This window comes from Larimichthys crocea, chromosome XV (assembly GCF_000972845.2).
Source record: "Larimichthys crocea isolate SSNF chromosome XV, L_crocea_2.0, whole genome shotgun sequence".
Lineage (NCBI taxonomy): Eukaryota > Metazoa > Chordata > Actinopteri > Sciaenidae > Larimichthys > Larimichthys crocea.
Window position 1 is genome coordinate 10814364 of NC_040025.1, and position 23806 is coordinate 10838169.

The 23806-nt window shown below is 45.8% G+C and overlaps 1 protein-coding gene across 3 annotated transcripts in view; it reads right to left on the reverse strand.

The window, feature by feature from the left end:
* The window catches only part of magi3a (membrane associated guanylate kinase, WW and PDZ domain containing 3a), a 103283-nt gene extending 80284 nt beyond the window's left edge, over positions 1-22999 (reverse strand). For all 3 annotated transcript variants that reach the window (XM_019273921.2, XM_027288645.1, XM_027288644.1), the window contains exon 1: positions 21736-22999. In XM_019273921.2, the coding sequence (XP_019129466.2) occupies positions 21736-22042 (307 nt within the window). In that variant the 5' untranslated portion in view covers positions 22043-22999. The remainder of the gene's footprint in view (positions 1-21735) is intronic.
* Between the last annotated feature and the right edge of the window lie 807 nt (positions 23000-23806).

A 23806-nucleotide genomic window follows, 5' to 3' on the forward strand; every position in this document is an offset into this window, starting at 1 on the left:
CATGGAAGGGGCTGTGCATAAATAACATGTCTGTGAGGAAAGAAAAGATAGAGAGAGAGGGAGAGAGGGGTGTTGCTGTCTCTTCACACTGAGTTATCATCGGAGCTCTGATTTCACCTGCATGCTCATGTGCGGAGATGTGGTCGAAGTCTCCGGTGCATTATCCACCGTGTTGTCTGTGTTATTTGAATTTACTGGCCTCCCTGTCGGTGTCTGTGGTTTGCAAGTGCAGAAAGGAGAGTGAGACAGAGAGATTAGAGAGGGGAATCAACACCACCACCACCACCAGAGAGTCCAGGGCCCTTTATCAGTCCGGCGTAGTCCCAAATCCGTGTTTAGTTTTTACCATCTCGCACCTCATTCGGTACATCGCGTCCTCTTTCTTATCCCGTCTGTTTTCCCCTCTTCTCCTCCCCTCGCCTGCCCACTCTGCTCTCCTCCTCCTCCGTCGTTGTTTCCCATCCAAATCTCTGCTGCCCGTGCTGCAGTAGTTGCAGTAACACAAGCCGCCTTCTCTGAGCCAAATTGCATGACGTGGGGGAGCCGTGATTGCGCCGCAGATTGCGGTTTGCGACCTGCCACCTTGAGTTCTGCGGGGAGGGGGGGTTGGAGCATGGTGACCTTCATGCAGTTGAGATGGCAGACGGATATCTTATCTCTGTCTCAGGAGGGGGCGATGGTGATGATGGATGTCTACCTAATGGGCCCTTTTATTTCACTCTTGATAAACTCCATTAGACGACGACACTGCTGGCGTTATTGATTTAACAGCATTTTATCAGGTTTCCAGAGGGGCTAAAATAACAATCGAAAGCTTCATGCTTTTTCTTGAATATTGCTGCGTCTAAACGATCTTCTCCCCCCTCGAGCGTGAAATGTCAATACAGCTTTAAGCAAATTCTGTAAACAAGTTCAAGTTCACGCTGAGAGCAGAGGGGAGGTGTAGTTTGTGCTCGAGTCCCCATGACTACAAACCTATAGACAATGGATTATACTTTTAATATCACCCGCACGCGGCCGCACAAATCCCAGGTGACATTTCTTAAGAGTTCACCGTTCTCGTCTCTGTCATGAATACCCGCCGGTCAAACCTGTGAGGGCACTGCAGCCTCTTTACTGAGCTGAGTGGGAGTGGGAGTCAGGTGAGGGGGCGGTGATGGCAGAGGCTGATTCAGGAGATGAACAGGCCGAGAGAAGATCTGAAAGAGTGCCGGGTCACCAGAGGTTAAGATAAGCGAGCCTGTGCCTGAGGCTGAGGATGCGAAGGTTACAGTTTTATCTGGTTTTGCTGGTTACACTTGAGAGAAAATGAGTTTTATCTCATACAGAGAGACACTCTTTGGTGTTTTTTTTCTCTGTGTTTTATTGCACGGAGTGAAATTCGAGGCCACAGTACATACAGCAGATAAGATTACGCCGGTGAAGTACTATAACCCATTTCCCTTTGTTTATCTCGGACAATCGCTTCTTTAAAGAATCAATACAACCCATGTAGCCCCTCCGTGAACACTGTGAAGCTGCATTTCCGCCTCGCGCCAAGTCAGGTAGGGAAGAATGAAACGGCACGAGCATCTCGTGGCGGATCTGTCGATTCGGTCCGATCAAAACGTCTGGGGACCAATTTCCTCGACGCGCTGGCTGTCTGGCCAGAGGGTTTTTCAATCAGCCAATATTTGTTTGAAAAAAAATCATCAATTTACTGACATCAAAGTGCAACTTGCAAATGGGTTTTCTTCTCATTACAATGAAGAGCTGGACATCAATGCCAGATGAATATGCACCAAAAGGGTATCTTGCTTCATTGTGTTGTACGCAAATGTAAAGAGCAGTGATATTGCGTTTTCCCTCAGTGCTTTTCATCTTCACACTGCAGCTTACCAAATTGCAATTTCATACTTTTTTCATTATGAGTCACCTCCCCAATTTACCTCAGTTTACATTACATAAACTATGAAGCTAAAACGAGTTTCGCTCTGCAACAAGAAGGCTTCTTCTTTGCTTGTGAACATTCCTCACAGCTCTTGCATATTTTTCTAGCACTTGGCATGAACAATAATAGGACACGGAAAGATTTCAACTTTAAACTATAGGCCATACTTCAAAAACAGACTTTTGGTGATCACTTAGCAACTATGGGAGTCTGAACCAGTACAGAACATCTGTAAAAAACAAAAAACAAAGAGTTGCCCTGTCTCGAGGCCTCTGATTGCATTTAACGCTCTCTAGCAGCAGGCCAGGCTTTTCTGTTGACACTTGGACTACACAATGAGCTCGGACAAACATAAAGTACCATTGTTCCCAGGCATGCACTTCTTACAGGAATGCTTAGTGCCTCTCCCATGGATTGTTTTCCCTCCACGCTCAGATTCCACAAGGCGTAAGTGGCATGAAGTTTGTATACAAGTTTAAAAAGAAAAGGAATTCATGTGAAGGCCTTAGGCTTGATTGCTACTATCGTGCTGTGCCGGGAGGAGGATGAAGAGAAGGGGTTGTTGAGCTCGGGGCTTACAGCTCTGGGAAACTCTGTGTAGAGGTAGATAGATATCACAGAGGCTGTGTATGGATTGACAGAAGCTGGATGGGATACCCAGAGACTTTTTATGATTCCACATATTCAGGATGCCGAGGCAGGCACAGGCAGACAGCAGGAGGTTGGTGCTCGGGTGGGGTTTTGTCACGTTGTTTTAAAGTGCAACGGAGGACTGCAACTTCTGCTTTGCCCTTCAGCCGAACTGCACCACCGGGGACTCTGGGGGGCCTAAATGTGATGCAGTATTGACCAACGGGTCAGCAACTGCAACACTGCTCAGTGCTTAAAAGTACAGTCTACTAATCAATACTGCTCTGTGTAGAGAACGGTACACATAGCTGCACACTCTATACATTTGCACGCAAAAAAAAAAAAAAGAGCAATAAACACACAGGAATACTTCGGCATAACGAATGAAAATATTCCTAACAGAAGTTTCAGGCATCAGAATTCACAGCTCCACGTTCACTTTCAACCCATCTCCAGAGAGACAGTAGTGAGGGAACAGAGAGTGAGACAGCACTGAGGCATGCGTGGAAAAAAAAAGGTCTTGAAATCGGTGAGCCTTGGAGCCGGAATAGCCCCGGAGATCTGTTAGGAAATACAGAAAATCTGGATGAGGAGAAGGGAAGGAAAGAAAAATCACTTTTTCGTCTGCAGCTGCCTCTCCTCAGCGCACCATGTATGGCTGATCCGCATGTGGAAATGTAACACGGACAGATCTAATCAGCACACACGTACACGCACCTGTGCACACACCTGTTATTGTACGACGACAGCGAGAACACAGCCGGCTTTTTTTTTTTTCATCGCGGCGTTCGACATCAGCAGGCTCCTTCTCTGGGATTTATCAGGGTAAAATTCAAGAAAGGAACCGAATGAAGCGGCGAGATGAGAGATGAGACACGAACACAGACAGAGAGCTGAGATAACGCACGTGGATCACACACACACACACACACACACGGCTGCTCACGGGGAGGTGACTATTTCTGACATATAGACACAACCAACCCCTTTTCCTCCCATACACACACACACACGCACCCTAACCTATAGTTCACTTAACAATGACTTGGTGCTGTGCTCAGTGAACTACAAAAAAAGTATGTCAGTGTCTGTGTGTGTGTGTGTGTGTGTGTGTGTGTGTGTGTGTGTGTGTTAAGTAATGCCCCAGCTGGAGTGCAGCACAACACACTTCTGTTGTTCTTCCTGACCCCAAAGACAAGGCACAGACCAGGCACGCACGGCACCTCACGAAAACCCTAAACTCCTCCTGAGTGAGCCACACACACACACACACACACACACACACACACACACACACTCACAAACACACTCTCTACTCCCTGAAGTCTAAAACATGGATCTTGAGAACAATAGGCTCCATTAGCCCACCCTTCGCTCCCTCCCTTTCCCAGGAGAAATATTTCCTTGAGTTGTGTAATTGCTTTGAATGAATAATAACACCCCTGAGCACTAAAAAAACTGTGTAAACTTTCTAAAGGGAAGAGATCCTGGCCTGAAGGCAGCGATGGTGAGTCTTTGGCTGCCACCGTGTGCGAGCCACTCCTCTTGGCTTGAGCACGAGTATCACTAAGAGTGCTACAAGAATCTCATATCGCTCTGTTTGCACGTTGGATGAATCATGCAAATACACAGGCGGGAGATTGACATGCGGTCAGACCTAAATGTACACTGTTATGAAGTCATTAAAAGAATATTTCTAAACATGAAAAGGTCTGAGAAACCTTCTGTCAGCGCAGCATGCGTGCACACACACACACCCTCGCAGCGCAGATTTCATTAAAAAATACAAACAGTTATTCATCAAGGCCTTCTTCATCTCATGCCAAGACCAGCCAGATAAGCAGGACTCGTATCAAGCTGCAAAAAGAGACACCATCAAAATAAAAATAAAAAAAAGTTCCACTTCCTTTCAACTCTTCACCTCAGCACTTCTGACAGGAACAGCTCTCGAGTCAGACTTTTTTTCCCCCTACGAGGCATTTCAGAGTGCAACCACTTCAAACAAACAGGTTCATTGCACCGATGGGATTTTGCATAACTTGGAGGGTTTTCAAAGAAAACGTGGCCGCCGTGCAGCGACTTTTAAGAATATCGCCACTGTGTTCAAACCCCACAACGTGCCGGCATGTGACCGGCACACCAGCAGTCTAGAGGCCGACTTAAACCGTCACATGCTTCGAACTTGCGCACGGCCAGTCGGAGGTAATCTTTCATGATTGGCAGACACATTAAATATGAGATGTGCTTTAGAATCACATGCTGGGGGGAGGCCTCACGCTGCGCTGGTGCAGGCTAATCCAAAATCATGGATATTTATGTCAAACATAAGACCGTCTGTCTGGCTGGCTGTCAAATAAAGCAAAGTCCAGAGTCCAGGGGAAACTCTAAAGAAGCAAGGAGAATTTCCTCAAAGGAAGCTATTGCAAATAGGAGCGCGGTATAAAAAAAAAGAATGTTGTAAACCAGGGGTCCCCAAACTTTGTTCGGTGCGGGCCACATCAACTTGCCTTTCAGTGATGGGGGGCTGGGTCAGTCTATAACCTGAAATGATATCAGTCCCATCAGGATTTCACGGGCCTTTTTTTGAAATAGTTGCGGCCTAAAATGCCTAATGTTGCATGAGGTTTTCAAAAAAATTGCGGTGAAAGTTGCGGTGCTTTTTACATTTTTGTTGCGATTTTGTTGCGGGAGGAAGTGAAATTTGTGATAAATTCGATTCGACAGTCGCGGAGAGGGCGCAGCGAGCACTAAGTCCACGGCCCCGGGAAGCGGCGAGGTCCGGGAAGGAGGGCGCTGTAAAGCTCGAGGCCGGAGCCGTGAGCCACCGTCGCCCCCGAGCCTTTCCAAGCCGACCCAGAGCCGGTCGCGGCGCACCGCTGCAGAGGAAATGTGCCCGCGGAGGCCAGCCAGCACCGGGGAGAGGTCCCACGAGGGACCCGCCGAGTTGAATCCCCCGGGCAGACTGCGCGGAAGTTGATCACGAGCAAAGTCACGTCGGAATATACCATTGTGTGAGGGGATGAAAATTAGTTAGTACTGTAAATAGTTCATAAATAAGGCAGATTTTAATTAGAATGCCAAGCTTAATCATTAAGTGTGGATATTTTATAATAGGAAAATGCAATTTGGAAAAATAGGCCATGTTTAGAGGGATTGTTTGGGATCGTTAAGTGGGTCACTCCAATTGTTTAGGCGGGCCGGATGTGGCCCGCGGGCCGTAGTTTGGAGACCCCTGTTGTAAATGATTAAAAGAACATAACGGATGTCTTTTTTGTTTTTGGAGTTTCCAAGGAGTTAAATGTGAATAGAAAGGTTGGGATGTTGAAACAGCGCTGTAGCTGCAGGCTGTCACTAGTAAGCAAACACTCGGTTTCGGTTTGGATTCGTACTGGAATATTTACACAGACGTGTGTTATCTGGCTCTAAAGAGGACCGAAGCATGTGAGCATGTGTGAGTCTATTTTCGAGGTTGAGCTGAGGGTAAATACATGTCGACCACTTGACTGCTGCAGGCGACTATTTCCTTCCAAAAGCAATTCAGCTCTTAATTTAATATCATGCGGCAATCATGCTCAATAATAAATGCATCGGGGGGGGATGAACCGCAGTGAAGAAAGGGGGTCAGAACACAGTGGCGCATTAATCAATCATTAATGTATTTAAGAACACACTTGGACTGATAAGGAACCACTGACAGAAACACAAACACGGGAAAGCACCCACCCACGTACGCACAGAAACTCCCACTCAGGCGCTCTAAAGACACACACACATTATAAATACACTATTCCAAAGACAGCCGTCACAACAGAGAACTGATTTTTTAAATAGGGCCCCGACAATGAAAACGGCAAATATGAATTTATCGCCAGCAGCGCGTGGCTTTGTGTATCCGTGTGTGTGTGTGTACAGTCAAATGCACGCAAATACACCAACATGTTGAAGTTCAGAGTCCACCGACGATTGCTCTCCAGCTTAATGACCCAGCAAGAGACGGGCGCCGCTGAGTGACTGGAGTGGCGCCAATCAACACGTGATTGTTGTGACATTTCCGACCAGCCATTATCCGCAATTGGCCGTAATTCAGTGCTGCTGCTGATGACTTAATTTAGCCCTCCCACCGGCTAACAGGCAGCGTGGCTCATCTCCTCCCAGATGGGGCGTGTGGCTCAGCTCAGACCTCTTCCCCTCCTAATCCTCCTCCTGTAGTCTTTCCTCCATCTCCCTCTCTCTCTCTCCATCACTCTCTACCTCATGGTTTTCCTCTTCTCTCTCTCTCTCTCCGTTATTCTACTTCTGCGCCGAATCGAAACAGAGAATGTCAAATGCCTCCTCGTCCTCATTACAGAGTTTCCCGAGGCGCCCCCTTCTCCACCAAAAGGCGCTCATTTGTCATGCATTTTCCAGAGCGCTCAACCCTGCTACCTACCAAACACAAAGGCAAACATCACTGTCTTAGAGCAGGGTTATTATTATCATCTCATATTTATACACAAATTCGTTTCTCTCTCACGGTTTTTTGTTCACAAGCGATTTGCCGGGCGCAGACAACTCTAAAAGACTAAAAGTGTGATTACAAAAAGGAAATATATTATTAATGCATCATCAAATGGCCTTTGATTCCACGGGATTGGCAAAGAAGGCTCAAAATAGACTCCGCGTGGCACCTCAGAGCGCGGTTAATAAAGGAAGAAAAAAAATCTGAGAGAATACTGGATGTGAAGCACATCAAAGACACGCAGGGGAAAGAAACAGAAACCTTTGCACGGCTGACAACTTATCACAAACAGAAAATGCCACAAAGCGAGAGCTTTTCATTTGTTAGGGCCGATGCATATTAATAAACACGACTGTAAATATTCCAGGATTAGCCAAGAGTTTAATTTTCATATGTAGTCAATAGCTAGATGTGAAGTTGGCAGCCTGGAATGAATCTTAAAATTAAAAAGCAAGTTTAAAAACTGTTAATTCGAGATATCAAATCAGAGATCTGACATGGGCGGCGATGAAAGCAAAGCAAAGTCCGATTCGACAAAGCAAAAAAAAAAGGGTTGACAGAGTATTGTTTCATACCGCAGCAGGCGTGTCCCTGTGCACGTGTGTGCACGTGCATGCACCGCAGTGCTGCATTGCCAGAGAGAAAAGTCAGACCAGAGAGAGAGAGAGAGAGCCCATGTACAGCTGGGATCAAGGAACAACCTAATTGGTCTCTCTGCACTGTCTTCGTCCTCCTATTCTTCTACCCGAACCTACACATGCTCAAGCCTGACAACGCTCAGCTTTGTTCTTCCGAGCTCAACCCCAAAACTTTTCTTCCTTTTGGTAACAATCGTGGCCTCGCGCTTGCGACAGTCTGAGCAGGTTCAGTTTACCTGCGCTCAGGTGAGAGGGGTTAAAGCGGATGTGTCATTTTAAACCCCGCACCGCGAGCCTTTCTCTTTAAATCTTTAAAGGGGGAAAGAGAATACGCTATATCCCCATTCCCAGGGCTTAGATGTCGGCAGATGTAACTGATACTGTTTGGTAGTTAGGCACCGTGACTCGATACTTTCATCCCCCCCGATACCATCGTGAGCTTCACTTGGACGTCGGGGCCAGCAACAGATGGAATGCACTCTCTGACGGTGTCAGAGACAACAAACATTGAGGCTTGTTCGCGTCCACATTCAATTTGCCGGAGCAGCAAAGCGACTCGCATGCAATGACAAACATCATCAGCCTTCAGTCTGGAAAAACAGGCTCCGGGTGGAAATACAATACCGCTTAGAAACACCCCCGAAACCAACAAACAAGTGTGGCTAGTTCTACGTACACGACTAATAGGCAAACCTCCCTATGAAGACCAACAAAAAGGAGGCGTGGATGAGTTTTACATGAGACTGAATTGTAGTAAACTGCATTTCCTAGACCTGTTCCCTCCAAAAAAGATGTTCTTAACAGTGTTGTTCCTTGCTACCACTTTGCAGGGAAGTCATTGGTTCATTTGAACATCAAAAAACGACACTTGAGTCTCCACTGTAGGTTCACTGAACACGACATCTTTTGATGATGTTTACATGGACTCCATTAGAGGCATTGTCCCCCTTTCCCATCAATGGACCCTCTTTTTCCTTTGAGGCGAGCACTACAAGCCCGCGTCACACAAAGACTATAAAGCCTGTTCTACTTTAGCCCGGGCACCCACATAAAACCATAAAGATGAGCGAGAGGAAAGCAGAAGGAAAGAGGAGATAAAAAGAGGAAAGAAGGGAGGGAGGAGGAGGGTTTTGACAGAGCGCGGGGCCACTTACGCGCCCTGCCACCCTGCATCACCAAGCAGCCAATGATGGATGAATACAAGCACATCCCAATAATAGAAGGGACTTGGACAACCGAGCAGGATCATTAGCTGAGTAACAGCAGGCTTTTGGGGAATCATAAGGGTACATGTGTACCTCGAAGTATATTTATATGTGTATACGTTCAATTCTATCTAGTTCAGCAAGGCTTCATTTGTCAAACTGCTCAGCGGGAAACCTACGGGGGACGAGAGCCAAATGTGTTTCTATTTCTAAGGTGGTACCGAGGCCTGAGGATTAGAGTGAAAACACAAAGTAAATATCAATCTGTAAAGCGCGGACTCAACACTTTAACAGCTTGCTCGGTCCACGCCGAAAGACAAACAAAGACCGCTTTCTCGGGCCTCTCGTCACGACTCCCGATCATCAGTTATTCATGCAAACTTGGGATCACGCTGTTATTTGCTGGAGACGGAGCTGGCCATATATTTGCATATCATAGCGGCGGCGGCGCTCGCTGTGGCACGGAGATAAAAAAACGGACAATAAATCAGGGTAAACAAACAGATGGCTGGAACAAACAGAGCGCCGAGAGAACAGAAGGGTTGAGATGGAAGAGAAAACACAGGTATGGAGGACCCGAAGCTCACGCTGTTGCAACGCTCATCTGCATTTAAAGGACCGCGCTGATGATTTTTAATGGTTTAGACCATTAACTTTGATAAGTCTCATATATTTTACATTTCCGCCAGCACATGCCTCCTATATGTTTGTAGAATTAAGTTGTTTTTTTTTAAGCAGCTACTTCATTCATTTCAGTAAAAGCATTACACTTGCAGAGAATTGCTTTCATTTCAACAGTATCGCCCTTCCTCGTCGTGTGCGACAGAATCGAGAGCAAAACAGCAAAAATATTCAATGCACAAAATAAACAAATCTTCTATTTCCGGAACATCCTTGATTTGATTCACTGACTAAAACACTGTATGTCGTTTCGCTCTCATGTGTTGTCCGTTGGGAGTTTTTAAAAAGGTCGTGGTAGCCCACTGACTGATCATCAACCATGAGCTGCGACACGACATCATCAGTGATGTCAAATTCCTGTAAGTCAGCGTGGTCACTAAAGAATCCAACTCGTCCACAAGCTTCCATTGAATGAATGTGTGACTCATAGCAGAGGTGAGTAAGTCATAAACTGCATCGCTGCCAAGAATAAAAAGCAGCTTTTAAGTCATAAACACACGCTGCGTTCGCACGTGTGTCAGCCTTTGTCTGATTTCCGGCTGGCATTCAGGCGGCAGGGAGAGAGAAAATTATGCTGCAGTGTCACTTATTGTCATAAATTTGTATTGAGTGCTTTCCTTTTCGCTTGATTTTCATTTCTGGCACTTTTATTTTGCAAAAAAAAAAATATGCTACTGTTGCACATACACAGCAGTTATATAGACGGTTAGTTTGCTGTGTGAAGGGAAAACAAAATCAGTGAATGGCATTGTCCTACTAAAAAGATCCCGTGATGCTTGTGATGACATTTTTACAGCACAGCTAAATCTCATATTCAAACTCAAAACCGTCAGCCCTGTAATCAGGCTTTTACGACTCCGGTCCACGTTGTGAAATAACAAAAACAAAAGAGGCTGCCACATTTGAATCTTGACACCTTCATTTCACACACACACACACACACACGTCTCACGTGACAGTGCACGTTGTCACCACAGACAGTTTGCATGTGTCGCGACAAGAGGATGCATTTCTCGCTCCCGTACGTCCAAGTCTGGAGTCGTCTCGTGCTAGACCCGCTGTGAGGGGGTCACGCAGGTCAACGGGAGGGTGGGTGGGCTGTCAGGAACAATGTGAACTTTATCCATCATCTGCGCCTGTGTGTGCGTTTGTGTGCGTCTGCATATGTTGAGCACCCGTTGCCGTGTGTGTCTCCATATGTGTGTTTACTTCTCAACCGAGCTGTGGCGCCTGTCAACAGAAGTGTTGAATCCGTGTGAGCTGTGCTACTCTTGCCAGTTCCTAAGGAGTCCCCTGACACACAGGGCTCTTAGGCAGCCTGGGCACGCAGAAAGCAGCAGCAGCAGTGCTATTCCCATAACAGCTCTGCTAAGCTTTGGAACAGTCAAGAAGAAGAAGAAGTCTGATATCATGAGAGCAGAACGAGTCTGGCCATTAGCCTCTCGCTGGACTAGCTCAAGGCAACTCCCTTATCCGAAGCCAACAATTTCAGGGCCTTTCATGTCAGTAGATTTGAACCAGTTCTTTCCCCTTAAGTTTTCCTCTCCCCTCAGTAGAGGCGAGCCATTTTGCTCCGGTAACAACTCACTGCAGGGACTAAGATTCATCAATCAGGTCTCTAATTATCGTGGATTAAAGAGACTTTAGATGAAATCCGAAAGGCGTGTTGTCATCAGGTGATTCGGGGGCAGTTTAAGACGCCTCAGCACTCACTTTTACACACGAGTTGGAGAAAACAGGTTGTACGTCTGCATTACAGTAATACCAGTCGGACCGCATTGCTCTTTAGTGAATGAACCACTCGAAAGGTATTTTCTGGGGAGATGTTTCACTGCGATAGCTCGACTGGAATCATAATAGGGTTAAGAGACCTCAAGGCCGTGCCACCTTGAAACCACTTTTCATTTACAGGACATGTGAAAGAGATGTGACGAATGACTGGCATACAAATGATGAACCTTGAATGATGTTTTGGAGAGTTGCATCCGAGACATACACTAGAATGAAAAAGTTATTTCATTGTTGCGGCATCGATTGATTTTGCAAAATGTTTGACTAGGAACTGAAGCATATTCCAGTGTTGTACAGAATCCTTCATGAATAGAAAACAACACAAGCCGAAGGCCTGAGATTTAAATGAAAACTGCCTCGATTAAAGAAGCAGCTGTCTCCTTGAAGTAGAAGTTTTCACTACGATATGGAAACAATGCGAAACGTCTGCCAGAACAAGCACCTGTTGGTAACAAAACACTGGTGGAACTTCATAGCAGTTTCTCACTGTGCTCGACAAATCCAAAATAACTGCATTCCACTCATGAGCGCCATTCCCAGATGAACACTTCAAGCGGGACATGCGCTGAAAGACATCGAGGAATGTTTCAAACCATGTCACCATTACTGGTTTCATCTCATTATGTAATAAAACTGTAATGACACATTATCCGCGCTGACACTTTAGAAACACGATCTGCTGGATTAGAAAGAATTTTTCCAGTGTTTGGATGGTATGATCGAACAAATTGTTCTCACCGCGGCCGTTGATGGAATGAACCCTGGAAAAATGACAGACAACGTCTCGCGGAGCCAAAACCAATGACGAGCCGCGTTCAGCAAATATCACACAGGCGGATAAAACACCAACAACACACTAGTGAAGGTGATCATGAGGACGGGAAGTACAAATGCAAAAGGCTTGTTTATCCACTGGCAGCAGCTCAAACGTTGAACACAAGGGTGAACTGGAGGTCAAAGGGCGAGGGGCAATATGCAAGACGTGTTGCTCTAAATAAATACAACATAACCAGGTCATCACCTCTCCAGCAGGTGAGGGTACTCCACTCAGGGCAGACTGAAGACCTCTCTCCTCAGAGAGGGCAGAACAGAAGCTTTCTTCACAGCCTGTATTTATTTGTAGCAACGCATCATTCCTGAAAGCCGGTTAAATGATCTGCCTTGCTATTGTAAGGCAAGCCTGAATGACTGGTACTAGTGGATACTCGTATTGCGTCACTGCAACGTCAGGATTGCAGAAAGACACGTCCCCCCGCTGCCTTTAAAAAAAACAGTGAGTAATGTGCATGTGATCTCTTAAGTCAATTTGCTTGATGGACCTCAGAGAGCACGCAACAGGTCGGCTGCTGCCAAAGCCTGAGGGCAAATTTGTCACCGCCAAACACCTGAAAAACCAAAACACACACTCACGAGCGCACAAGTCCTCGTCTCATTCTGGCGGCAGAAAAGCCTCTGCAATTTGTGTCCTTGGATTGGCTTATTAGAAGAAAATAAGTTAAAAAAAACTCTTCATGAACAGAATACTGAGAAGGCAAGCTGACAAAACAGATTCAATCACCGGTCAATGTGAGCTCATTGGCACCATCCGCAAAGGCAAACGCCATGAGCTAGAAGGGCAGACCTCCTCCAAAGTGTTGTTTCTGGAGTGATGTTTGAGGTGACTGTAAAGTTTAGTCACGGCATACCATTCGCTTTAAGTATAAAGGACTTACGGATGCAGTAAATTCAGTTTACTATAGACACCTGTGTCCCTATAAACAGATATCTGCATATGAATGCAGAATCCGCAGGCAAGGAACCAAGATCACATCTACGTGGGCTTTGGTCGCAACAGTCCATGTGGGGAGTAAAAGTATCTTAGATCCCATCATCCAGCATTTTTATTAGATTATATATAAAATTGCTAATTAGCCTGCAGAGGAAGTCTTGGCCTGAATATCTCCAGAAGCCCATAAACATTGGCTGTTGACCTTAGAGGTTAAATCGTGGTCAGACAATCGTCGATGGGTTCCAGAAATGACTTATTTCACATGTTAGGTTGTTAGGTTCTTCCTTCCTCACGAAAATGACAGTGGGTGTTCTGCAATCCTGCTGACAGACAAACATAACCTCCTTAAGGTAATAGGAGCTGTGAGCCAAACACACTGTAAGCAAGACGTCCTCCTCGGTGTCCTTGACTTTTCATAAAGACCAGGCCCTTGAGCGCGTCCAGCAGCTCTGGATGCGTCGGCCTGACTTAACAGGAATGAGATTGGACCCGATCAATAACCTGTTAGAGAAGCTAAGGAGCAAAGCAAGCTAAATTGGCCGAGCTGAGATCCTGACACCCATGAATTCTAATGAGGACACTCGGGGAACCTCATCTCCACGGAGCATGACATCTCAACAGGAGTACACGCGACGCATTAATAACATGGTGAGAAAACGTCCACTTTCCCGTGTCTCGCATCAGGACGAATGCATCTTCACATTGACTTTGTGTCAATCCATACGGCCATTTGTCTTCAGGTTTCATCCAGTTTGTCTCTGTGTCTACACAGCATTAAACAGTAATGATGCAAGCTCAATTTAACATCTAATCAACACAGCAGAAGTTTCGTATTATTCTTCAAAAGAAGACAAATTATGAATCATAAAGCTTCCTCGGTTTGATCTCATGCAGAGGTTTAGCAGTGCTCTGAGAGCAGAAGGGGCCACAGCAGCAGCTGGCTGAGTAGGTGGTTACTGTGAAGGTGTGTTCGAAGGGCGGTGGGCTTTATATTCGTCTCATATGAGATCTTGTCATGGGCACAAGCAGAATGGGCTGAAAATCGATTCTCTGAGGTGGAGTACCACAACTAAACAGCTGAGTGGGCTGTGCTGGCAGAATGAGTATTGACGAAGGCCCATCAGCACAGGCACAGGGCCAAATATGAAGTACCACAGCCAACCAGGAGATTGAACTCTGAGACTGAGTCTTCTCAACTGATTTATTACCCGGAGTGTAAAGAAAGATCCTAACCGGAGGAACAGAGCTACGTGTAAGTCCACGCTAAACAGACAGGCGATCCATCTTAGTCTTATAACTACTCTCCCAAACAAACTCCGGAGATCTATGGGAGGAAATCAAAGCAGCACTAGCCGTGCGTACTCTTTCAGTGTCAGAGAAAAGAGATACTGCGAGTACAACGAGCAAAATTACAGAGAAGAATCTCTGTCAGCATCTATAAAAGCAACGAAAGGCAGCACGCTGTCCAGCTCCGTGATTGTGTTTGGCCTCAAAAAGGCAACGAGAAGCGGAAACCAATTCAGATGTGCTTTAATTTTTCATTATCATGCATGCTTGCACACGCACACATATATGCAGGCAGCTCACACAGGCTGGTTACTCGCAGACATGATTGGAATACTGGCTGTGTCTGAAATAGCAAGCGTTGGCTTGATGAACAGTGGGCAGAATCGTTTCAGACAGTCAACAGAGAATCAATACTATTGCTGTGATTAATGGTAACAAAATCATTTTCACTCCGGAGAATATTATTGCTCTTTCTCGTCTTCTTTGCCCTGTTCCTCTGCTATCCTCCTCCTTTCCTCTCCCTTCTGTTGTCTGCACTCCTCCCTCTTTGACCTCGTTTTCTTTCCTCTGTAACCTGTTCATTCTTTATTTTCTTTTCCGCCCAGTTTAAATCCAATACATCCTTCAAAAGAGAATCCTTCTCAGGAATATTTTTTTTTTCTTCGAGGCAGCGATGTGCCAGCTGCCTCTCTACTCTCTGTTCTCGTTATTGCCTCTGCTGCAACTCCGTGGGGATGTTTCATACAGAACGAGCCAGAAACAAAGTCCCCAAATAGGCTCTCCACAGAGGGCAGCGAGTGTGCATCTGGAGGAAACTCAGTTCAATCAACTATCACATCATCTATCTGCCCTGTATCCCTTCTATAATCTGCACCTGCATATTGATTCATAACAAGCCATTTCCCGTCATCTCCATATCCATTTTTTGGAGCCTAGTCACTGTCTGCCACACACGGCTACACAAAAGCACCAATTTCTTAGCTAATCGGCCCGTCGCCGATCTGTTCTGAAGACATCAGGGTCAGATGATGGTGCATTTTCGCTAAAAGCACACCAGCTTCATTACTTCTTGTCGTGTGATAGCAGGTTATCTACCCCCCGCTGAGGCACAAAACACTCCTTATCAGGAAGTTGGTGGCAGTGGCAGACAACAATTTCCTAGACAACAGTTACCAAAACACCATCACCGTGCCAATCATTGATTTACTTTCTCATAGCGGAGTCTTACTTTAGCTTCAGACAAAGTAGAGGGATCATTATCAGTGTTTTTCCCATATATTTTTAAATAGAAATAATACCTCATCCCACAAAGCAGATGTAATGTTTTGGAGTGTGAAAGTCAGCTGGTGCGCAGGCTGCTCCTTTTTTTTTACTTTCTCTGCACTGTCATTAGCAGTGGCAGCATCACAAAAACACCTTGTTTACTTCCAACTGCGGTGAGCAGTGTGCTTTTTCAGCAAGGAAACATAACTTAAACGCAAGGAAACATTAAAAAAATCACGGCGGAAAATCAGTCGAAAACAACGAGTGGGAAACAAAAAGGATGAGCAGTGCTCATGTAGTGCACCAGTGGAGGTTATCGTTCCTCCATGATATAGGAGCTGCCATGCTCGGTTATGCATACGCACTGTTTAGAAGCTGACCTCATCTTATCTCGAAAAGGATAAACAGCTGCAGGGATGGCTCGCTGCTGGAGAGAGACCAATTAGGAGTCAAGCTGAGGAAAGGAGGGCAGGAGTCTCCGAGGAAGAGTTTCTGTGTTTGTGTGTGTGTGCACACATCTCTAAAGCACGACGTCCATTTCCACCAGCAGCAACCTGGAGACACTACCGCCGCCGCAGCCGCCGCTGCTGACGACTCAGCACGACCATTGAGCGAGTAGAAAGAAGCATTCTTGGTGAATCAGCACGCACTCATCTCCACTGCCTTTAAACATGCCTGCCAAGTCATGGCGCCTGCCAGTGAGAGGCATGGCTCTTTTGAAAAAAGAAAAAAAAAATGCTATCTTTGTGTTTCTGGTCTGTTTATTACTGCAATGCGGCTCTATGGACAGTATTAGCACAGTAGAGTGATGCTCATGTCACCAAACATCTGGGGCAGATTTGGGCGGCTCTGCCATGCGCCCGCTGACGGTTCCAACACAGTAAAAATCATGCAAGAATCGATGACTGAGAAATCATATTGGACTCTCTTTCATCGTTCATTTCTTCCCTCCTCACTGGACTGACTTTGTCCTGTCACGCACTGCAGGAGGAGGAAATAAATCCAAGACAGGAGGAGGCAGACGTGTAAACCGCTATTAGACAGGGGGGGAGTGGACTAGGCGGTGTAAGGCGGTGAGTTGCAGAAGGAGAGGGCCGATCCAGGGAGTGGAATGAAAAAGCAAAAAAAAAAGTGGAAGAGCCGTGCTTTGGTATTCATAGCAGCCGTTTGCCGTCTGGGGCCCTCAGTATGCCCATCAGCCCCTGCACCGCCGTCACTCGCCGCTGACGGTGGCGGCAAAAGGGGGCGGAGGGGCGGAGAAGTGTGACAGGTTTGGGGAATGAGTTGGGAGAGCAGCTAGAGGTGGGAGGGGTGGATGTCACATCAGGTGTACAGCAGAGATGCGTGCATGTACTTAAACACACACATTCACGTGGAAAACAGGATGCAGCAGAGAGCACGCAGACGCCGGCGAAGCTTCATTTGCGCCTCGAATACTGAACGGCCTCCGTGTTTAGAGCAGCTGGAGGAACGTGAGGTGAGGAGCGGGATTCAAGATTATTTTGCAACCCAGGACCTTTGACTGTAGCGAAGCTGAAGTGGTATTTTATTAAAAAGGTGTCTGACTGTTCTGACAGTCTCTGCAGTACTGCTCATGGACCTTTTGTATGCTTTGTGCACTTAAAGCATTAAGAGAAACGACTCTGGTGTCTTAAGTTGTCTTTCACCTTGGGTTTTTTTATGAGGTACACTCTGAAACTCGGCTTGTAGATACAGATATGACAAAGGCAATAACTGGAACAGAAGTTACATTTAGTGCGCCGAGAAGAAGAACCTGGGGGATCATGACAGCTCCTCTCAGCTGGTTTAGAGCGGCTTAGTCATAGAAACCCTGACTGCACCGTTGGGGGGCAGGGAACCACATTAACACACAAGACCGTGAGCTTACTGCTCTGCTGCACCGTCGATGGCAAAACGTATGAAGTGTTAACCTGAATATGACAACACCAGCGGGGCAACAAGAAAAGAAGAAATGAGATTGCCTATTTGGGGAGGAAGAAAAAAAAAGTGGCAGATTACCACATGGTGTTGGTTGCACGTTGCTAAGAAGGGGGGAAAAAATCCACTCTGTTGCAGAGCGGTTTGTTGGATGATGATCTTATTCTTCTGGATGGCATATAACCTCCAATGAATCATCAACGGTCGATAAGTGGTGGAGGTTTTTGCCTAAGACAATCAACAGGCCTCAACTACAACATGAACACAAGTAGAGCTGCAATGACTGCAGCTATTTTAATCCTTTGATTATTGTGTCTGCTGTTTTTTTTTAAGCAACACGTGAGGATTTGATGTTCTTTTATTCGTCATGCATTACAGTAAACCGAATATCGTTGGATTTTGGACCAAACATGACATTTGCAGATGTCACCACGGGCTCTGGAAAAATTGTTTTTTCACTTACATTTTATAGCTTTGAGTACACAGGGGTGTGACTCACCTCCCTTAACCGCCTGGTCCAGCCACACATGGAAACCACAAAAAAGGAACGATGAGAAATTATAACGTAACAACACAAAAACAGACGGCCGACAAACAGAGCGAGTTGGAGGGAGAGTAGGTACAATCGGTATGTTAAATTAAAAACCCTTTATCACAAAGTAACTCCTGGGACTCGTTGAACGTCACAGCGTAGGGATGTATAACAGCGTAAGAAGATCCGAGGAGTTTGTCTCCGTTAGGAAGAAGAAAAAAAAGCCTTAATAGGTAGAATAAAAAGCCAACTGCAATTATCTCTGGCTCGATCATTCAAGCTTATTGTTACCTGGATTCCTTATGGCATTGTTGGTCTTCTCTTCAGGATCCTCTGCACTCTCAATAAAAAACTAAAAACTACATGCTTGCTGTGAATTCTTCATAATTCATTGTGCACATCAAAATAAAAGCCCAGAGCGGGATACCTTAAGTACTCATCCATACTTCCCTTTCCTAAATATAAATGGTATGGTTTTTATCACCTCTCATTGGGCATTAAGTGGAGTATGGTTGTAGGAGTTACGCATTCTCTGCACTTCATTTCTCACTGGGTACTGGAGACGGAGCTCCTAAGCGCTGTGGTCCTGATAAACACGAGAAATAAAACTGCTTTCCTGTAGCCGGAAGACTCCTGGGGGATTTTCAAGACTGCTAACTGAGCCTCATTCATCTTTTGAATAAAAAAAAATTAATATTGCTGAAAACAAAACTATAAAACACCACTTCTATGTCCTTCAGCAGCACCTTTCTAAAGATTTAACACAGCTTCAGAGGACCAACGCTGCCCTACTTTAATGAACGCTGCCGCCACTTAACGTTTGGATTAATGATGATTCATTGTGTTTCACGTTGAAGCGAACAGGACCTTTACACTAAGGCAGAGACAGAGTCACGGTCATGATGCCACTATAGCTCATACTGTCAAGCATTAGAGTGCAGTTACTCATCACGGTTCAATTATGACAGGTTCTTTGCTTTGAGCACTTGACACTCCAGTAAACACCCTGACCTGTGCTAAGAGTTTTTTCCCTTGCCCTCAGAGATGTATTCATAAACCGTGTTCAGATATAATCTCCGAAGTAGCACCGTACGATGTGAACCGTGGCCATCTCAGTATATCATTAGCATTATTTATCTTGCAAAGAAGGAAAAAAAAAAAGGTTTCAAAGACTCTGTTCACAGTTTCCATTATAGACCTGATTTGTGAATCAACGGTGCTCCGGGACTTGAAAGCTAAATGGTCCGTCTATTAAGCTCCGTAGGGCAAAAACAAGCAGATCTAAGTCTGTTTGCAGCATTAATCAATGAGCTGCCCACTCACAAGTCTCTAAACTGCAATAGATATCTGCGATCACCGTGCTTCTACTCTCAACGGTCCCCTCAAGGTTACTGCCTATTTCGTCGCTCCTCTCGCAGGATGGGAGCTGAATACTGAGTGCATCGCCTGGTCTGGAGCCAGCGGACCACTCAAGACAAACTTCTGTTTTCTGTCCTGGCTGCACAGGGGGAAAAGAAGTGTCGAGAAGTCTCAGCTGAAGTAAAGGCACCGAATAATGCTCGATTCAAAAAGGTTTAATCACAAAAGATTGCAAGATTCGGGAGAAATTTGCACATTTTAAAGATCTGTTATATTTAATTAAAAGGATAAACTGAAGTCATTTGTAAAATATGCAGTATACTGGTGATAGAAAGGGATAAGGAGGTAGGGCCCCAAGGCAAAAAAACTGGGAATCAGAGTGAAATAAAGAATAATGTAGCAAAGGAAAGAAGAATACCAGAGAGGAGGGAGGCTGGTAAAATATGATGATAAGGCATAATCTGCTGAGAGGAGAAGATAAAGCGAAGATGAACTCTGCAGCAAGGAGGGAGGAGGAAGGAATTCCAACAGGGAGACAAACTGAAAAAATGGAAATGCTTCTCTTCCGAGCTGATGTAACTTTTCTTTGCTGCGCACATGCAACACTGCGCCTGACGAGTCAAGAGACGTTTATTCAGTCGCGAAATCTCACTTCAAAATCCCAAAAACGACACTTCTCGGTCTTAGCATCCCATCCTCGCTCCCAACTTCACGATCTCTCGAGGATTCAAGTTTACATCCACACCGGTCGACTAACATCTGATCTGTCCACCTCGTCTTGGCACGGCGTGGCCATCAATGATGGATGATGCATGAATTAATCATGAGAGAGAGGGGGGACAGGGATATAAACACACAATCAAGCCCAAAGGGAAGCAGGAGGAGGCCCTGCATGCGACAAAGTGGAGCTGGAGCATCACTCATTGTGCGACTGACACTACATAACAGAAAGTCAAGAGCGAATGATAGTGATAGCGTGGAACTGGTGAAACACTTTTTTCAAATTAGAGGGGTCGGATACAAACAAATTCAAATCAGCTGCAGCGTGTCTGAAGAGCTACAGTTACTGGAGAAGTTTGACGCATAAGAAAAAATGAAATTCAGCTCATTTCATCCTTAATAACAGGATACTGTGACAGCCACGGTGCCGAACTGTGTCGCCACCATCATGGGGATTTAAGGATATGGACCTAATTGATTCAATTAGACTTGGACTCACCTCAGTGCTGCAAAGCAGACCGGCACAGTCTAAGCCGGCGAGGCAACCATTAACAAATCCCTGCTAAGTGTTGTGCAGAGTGCCACGCTCAGCAGCGCCTCTATCAAATGCATCCACACACACACAGAACACACACCCACCCTCTGTCCCACATGAGTGGTAGAGTTTGACTGTGTCATGTTAAACACATTATGTGTGTGTGTGTGTGTGTGTGTGAGCCTTAAAGAAGAGCAAAGTAATGGCATGTAAGTCAGGTAATAACACACACATGAATCCAATCAATAAAGCTTTTAGCTGAGCTCACACACGGAGAATTGCAATAATGTCAGAGCAGTGTGTGTGTGTGTGTGTGTGCGTGTGCATGTATGTTTGACTGACCGTGCCTACACAAACCCAGCAAAGAAGATTACACACACCGAGCTCAGACAAAGTGCTGCAAGCTTAATGACCGTTTGTGTGGCTTATGTTGTACTGCAAACAGATCCGGGCACTGTGAACAAGCATGTTTAAACACAGCATGTCGCTCACTTCTGCTCTTTGTACGGCTGCAACACTGCAGGGAAATGTTATGTCTCCACATGAATGAATAGGAGACATGCAGATAGACTGTTTAGATATGCCTTATCTGGCTGTAAACACGAAGATGACCTGTGGACGAGCTTCCAAATATTTATGAGACTGCATGCACACACACACACACACACACACACACACACACACACACACACACACACACACAGATATGCATGCAAGAAGCTCAGCTGTGAGCCTGTACCCCCCATGAAGCTCTTATTTATTCATGATACTAACCTGGCCTGTCAATCTTCAGGTAACACTGGTACAACCCATTTTAAAGCAGCTCACACACATGGCAGGGAGGGTGTGTGTGTGTGTGTGTGTGTGTGTGTGTGTGTGTGTGTGTGTGTGTGTGTGTGTGTGTGTGTGTATGGGGGGGTTGTCTTTGTGATTCAAAAATGCGTAAACGGGCACACACACCTGGTTTCACAGTCTTCATGCGTATTGGCTCCCGAAAGTGTCTGATGACAGCCAGTGTGTCTCGGTTGGTGAGTCCGCTCACTGGCGTGCCGTTCACCTCCAGCAGCACGTCCCCGCTGCTGGGGAACCTCCCGCCGTGACAAACCAACGCCTCCGAAACTATGTGTCCGAGGTAGGGGAACTCTCCGAGCTCAGCGCCGCCTCGCACCTCAACTACCGTGACCAACTCCACGGAACCCCCCCACGACACGGTGCACTCCTGCACTTTAGTGGACCAGTGCTTCTTCTTTTTCAGTGTCTTGGACATTGTTGGTAGCTGTTTTTTTCTATAAAATAAAAAAAAAAACCTTCTTGAGGGAAGTCCAATTGTCCTTCAACGCACAAAAACACCCAGCCTCTGATCCCTAAAACGCAATGACGCACGGGGAAATCATTGTAGATTAAAGTTGACGCTGATTTCTTGTGTTGTATTCCATTCCAAGGTGAAAATCAAAAAAATGTATTATTCACATCAAACCCGCTCTGCTGATGAACGATCCTTCCATTGAATTTACTCGAGCATCACCTGTCTGTGACTGGGATGCGAGACCAGCTGCGTCAGTGTCGCATTGAAGCGGAAAGTGCCGTTTTCTGATGCTGGGGCGTCTCGTTCTCACAGCCCCACTTCACAGCAAATGTGCACATGTATTTAAAAAAAACAAAAACACAAACACAGCTTCCCAAAGCGTCGTTAAACCGTCCCCTGATGTTTACAGAGCAGGATCCGGATCGTGTGAGCCCAAGCAAAAGCAGTTCGTGCGCGCCGGAGAGCCAAAAAGCGCGGAGTGAATATATTCCACTTGAGACTTCAGAGACTTACAATCCGATTGATAACACTGCCCATGGAAAAAAAAAGATGAGTGGTGTAGAAGTTAAAAAGAAAGAAGTGGTGAAGCAGTCCGCTCAGTGACAGCTCTTCATCCAAGATCACCCGAGAAACAAGTTTACTGCGCGCACCTGTCCTCCTCTGGTGCCCTCCTCCTCCTCCTCCTTCCTCCTCCTCGGTGACATCAGCAAGGCAGTCCTTGGAAACGGAAAAACATACCTGTCCCTGCTCTGAACCGGGGCTGTTATCTGATCCCTTTCAGCACTGAAACACTTGCTCCTTGTTCTCCGTTACGCGCTCTGCGCTCCTCCACAGCCACAGCCAAAACTACGCAGCAGCATGAAACAGACAGACGTGATCGGATTAGGCTTCACTCCATAACTTTTTTTTTTTTTTTTTTTTTTTAGCTTTTTCCGTGTTGCTTTCCTGATTGCTTGAGCTTCTACCCAATCAGACACAGAGGGCCGGTCGTAAAGCCTTTCCATTCAACCAATAGTGACCAACAAGGGGCGGGTTCTCTTTGGTTGGGGAAGCGCTGGATTTTGTTTCCATGGTGTGTTTAGCAAGGCGGAGTTCCGGCACTGGGACTCATATTTTCACGTGGGAGATGTTGATTGTAACTTCAGTACAGTCGACCTGCAGTTTGTGTCCAGATCATCTCACATTTGTGTTGAATTCCATGTGATGTTTATGCATTTGGATGCGGTTCCTGAGCTTGACTGTGTAGTTTTAGGTCCATGAAATTCGTTTGGAGAGCCGCAGCCTTCCCTGCCCTCAGAGCTGAGGAGTTGGGGCACTTGTTGGAGCCGATTTGTTGCCCAATCCTGCCCCCTTGTGGCTGTAGGAGTCAGAGTCTGGCACTTGACAGCGACACTGGTGCCACAGTACTATCATAAAATTCAATTTAATCCTAAAATGCATTAAAAGCACAATAATACACAGAGGTATTGTGCTCGAAATCTAAAAATCAGACACAATTTTATTGGTTTTACCTATTTTGATACGTTTTTTTACTCATACCTCCTGTGGGTTACTTTTTCTAATAACAGCATTACTATTCTGTTCTATGTCTGATGAGCCAGAGGCAGATTTCCAATGGGAGACACAAAAAAACAAACTGTACTTACCATCTTTGTATGTATATTAATCACCCAATACTATCTCACCTGTCTGCTGCACTCCAAAACAAATGTCTTTGAAAGAACA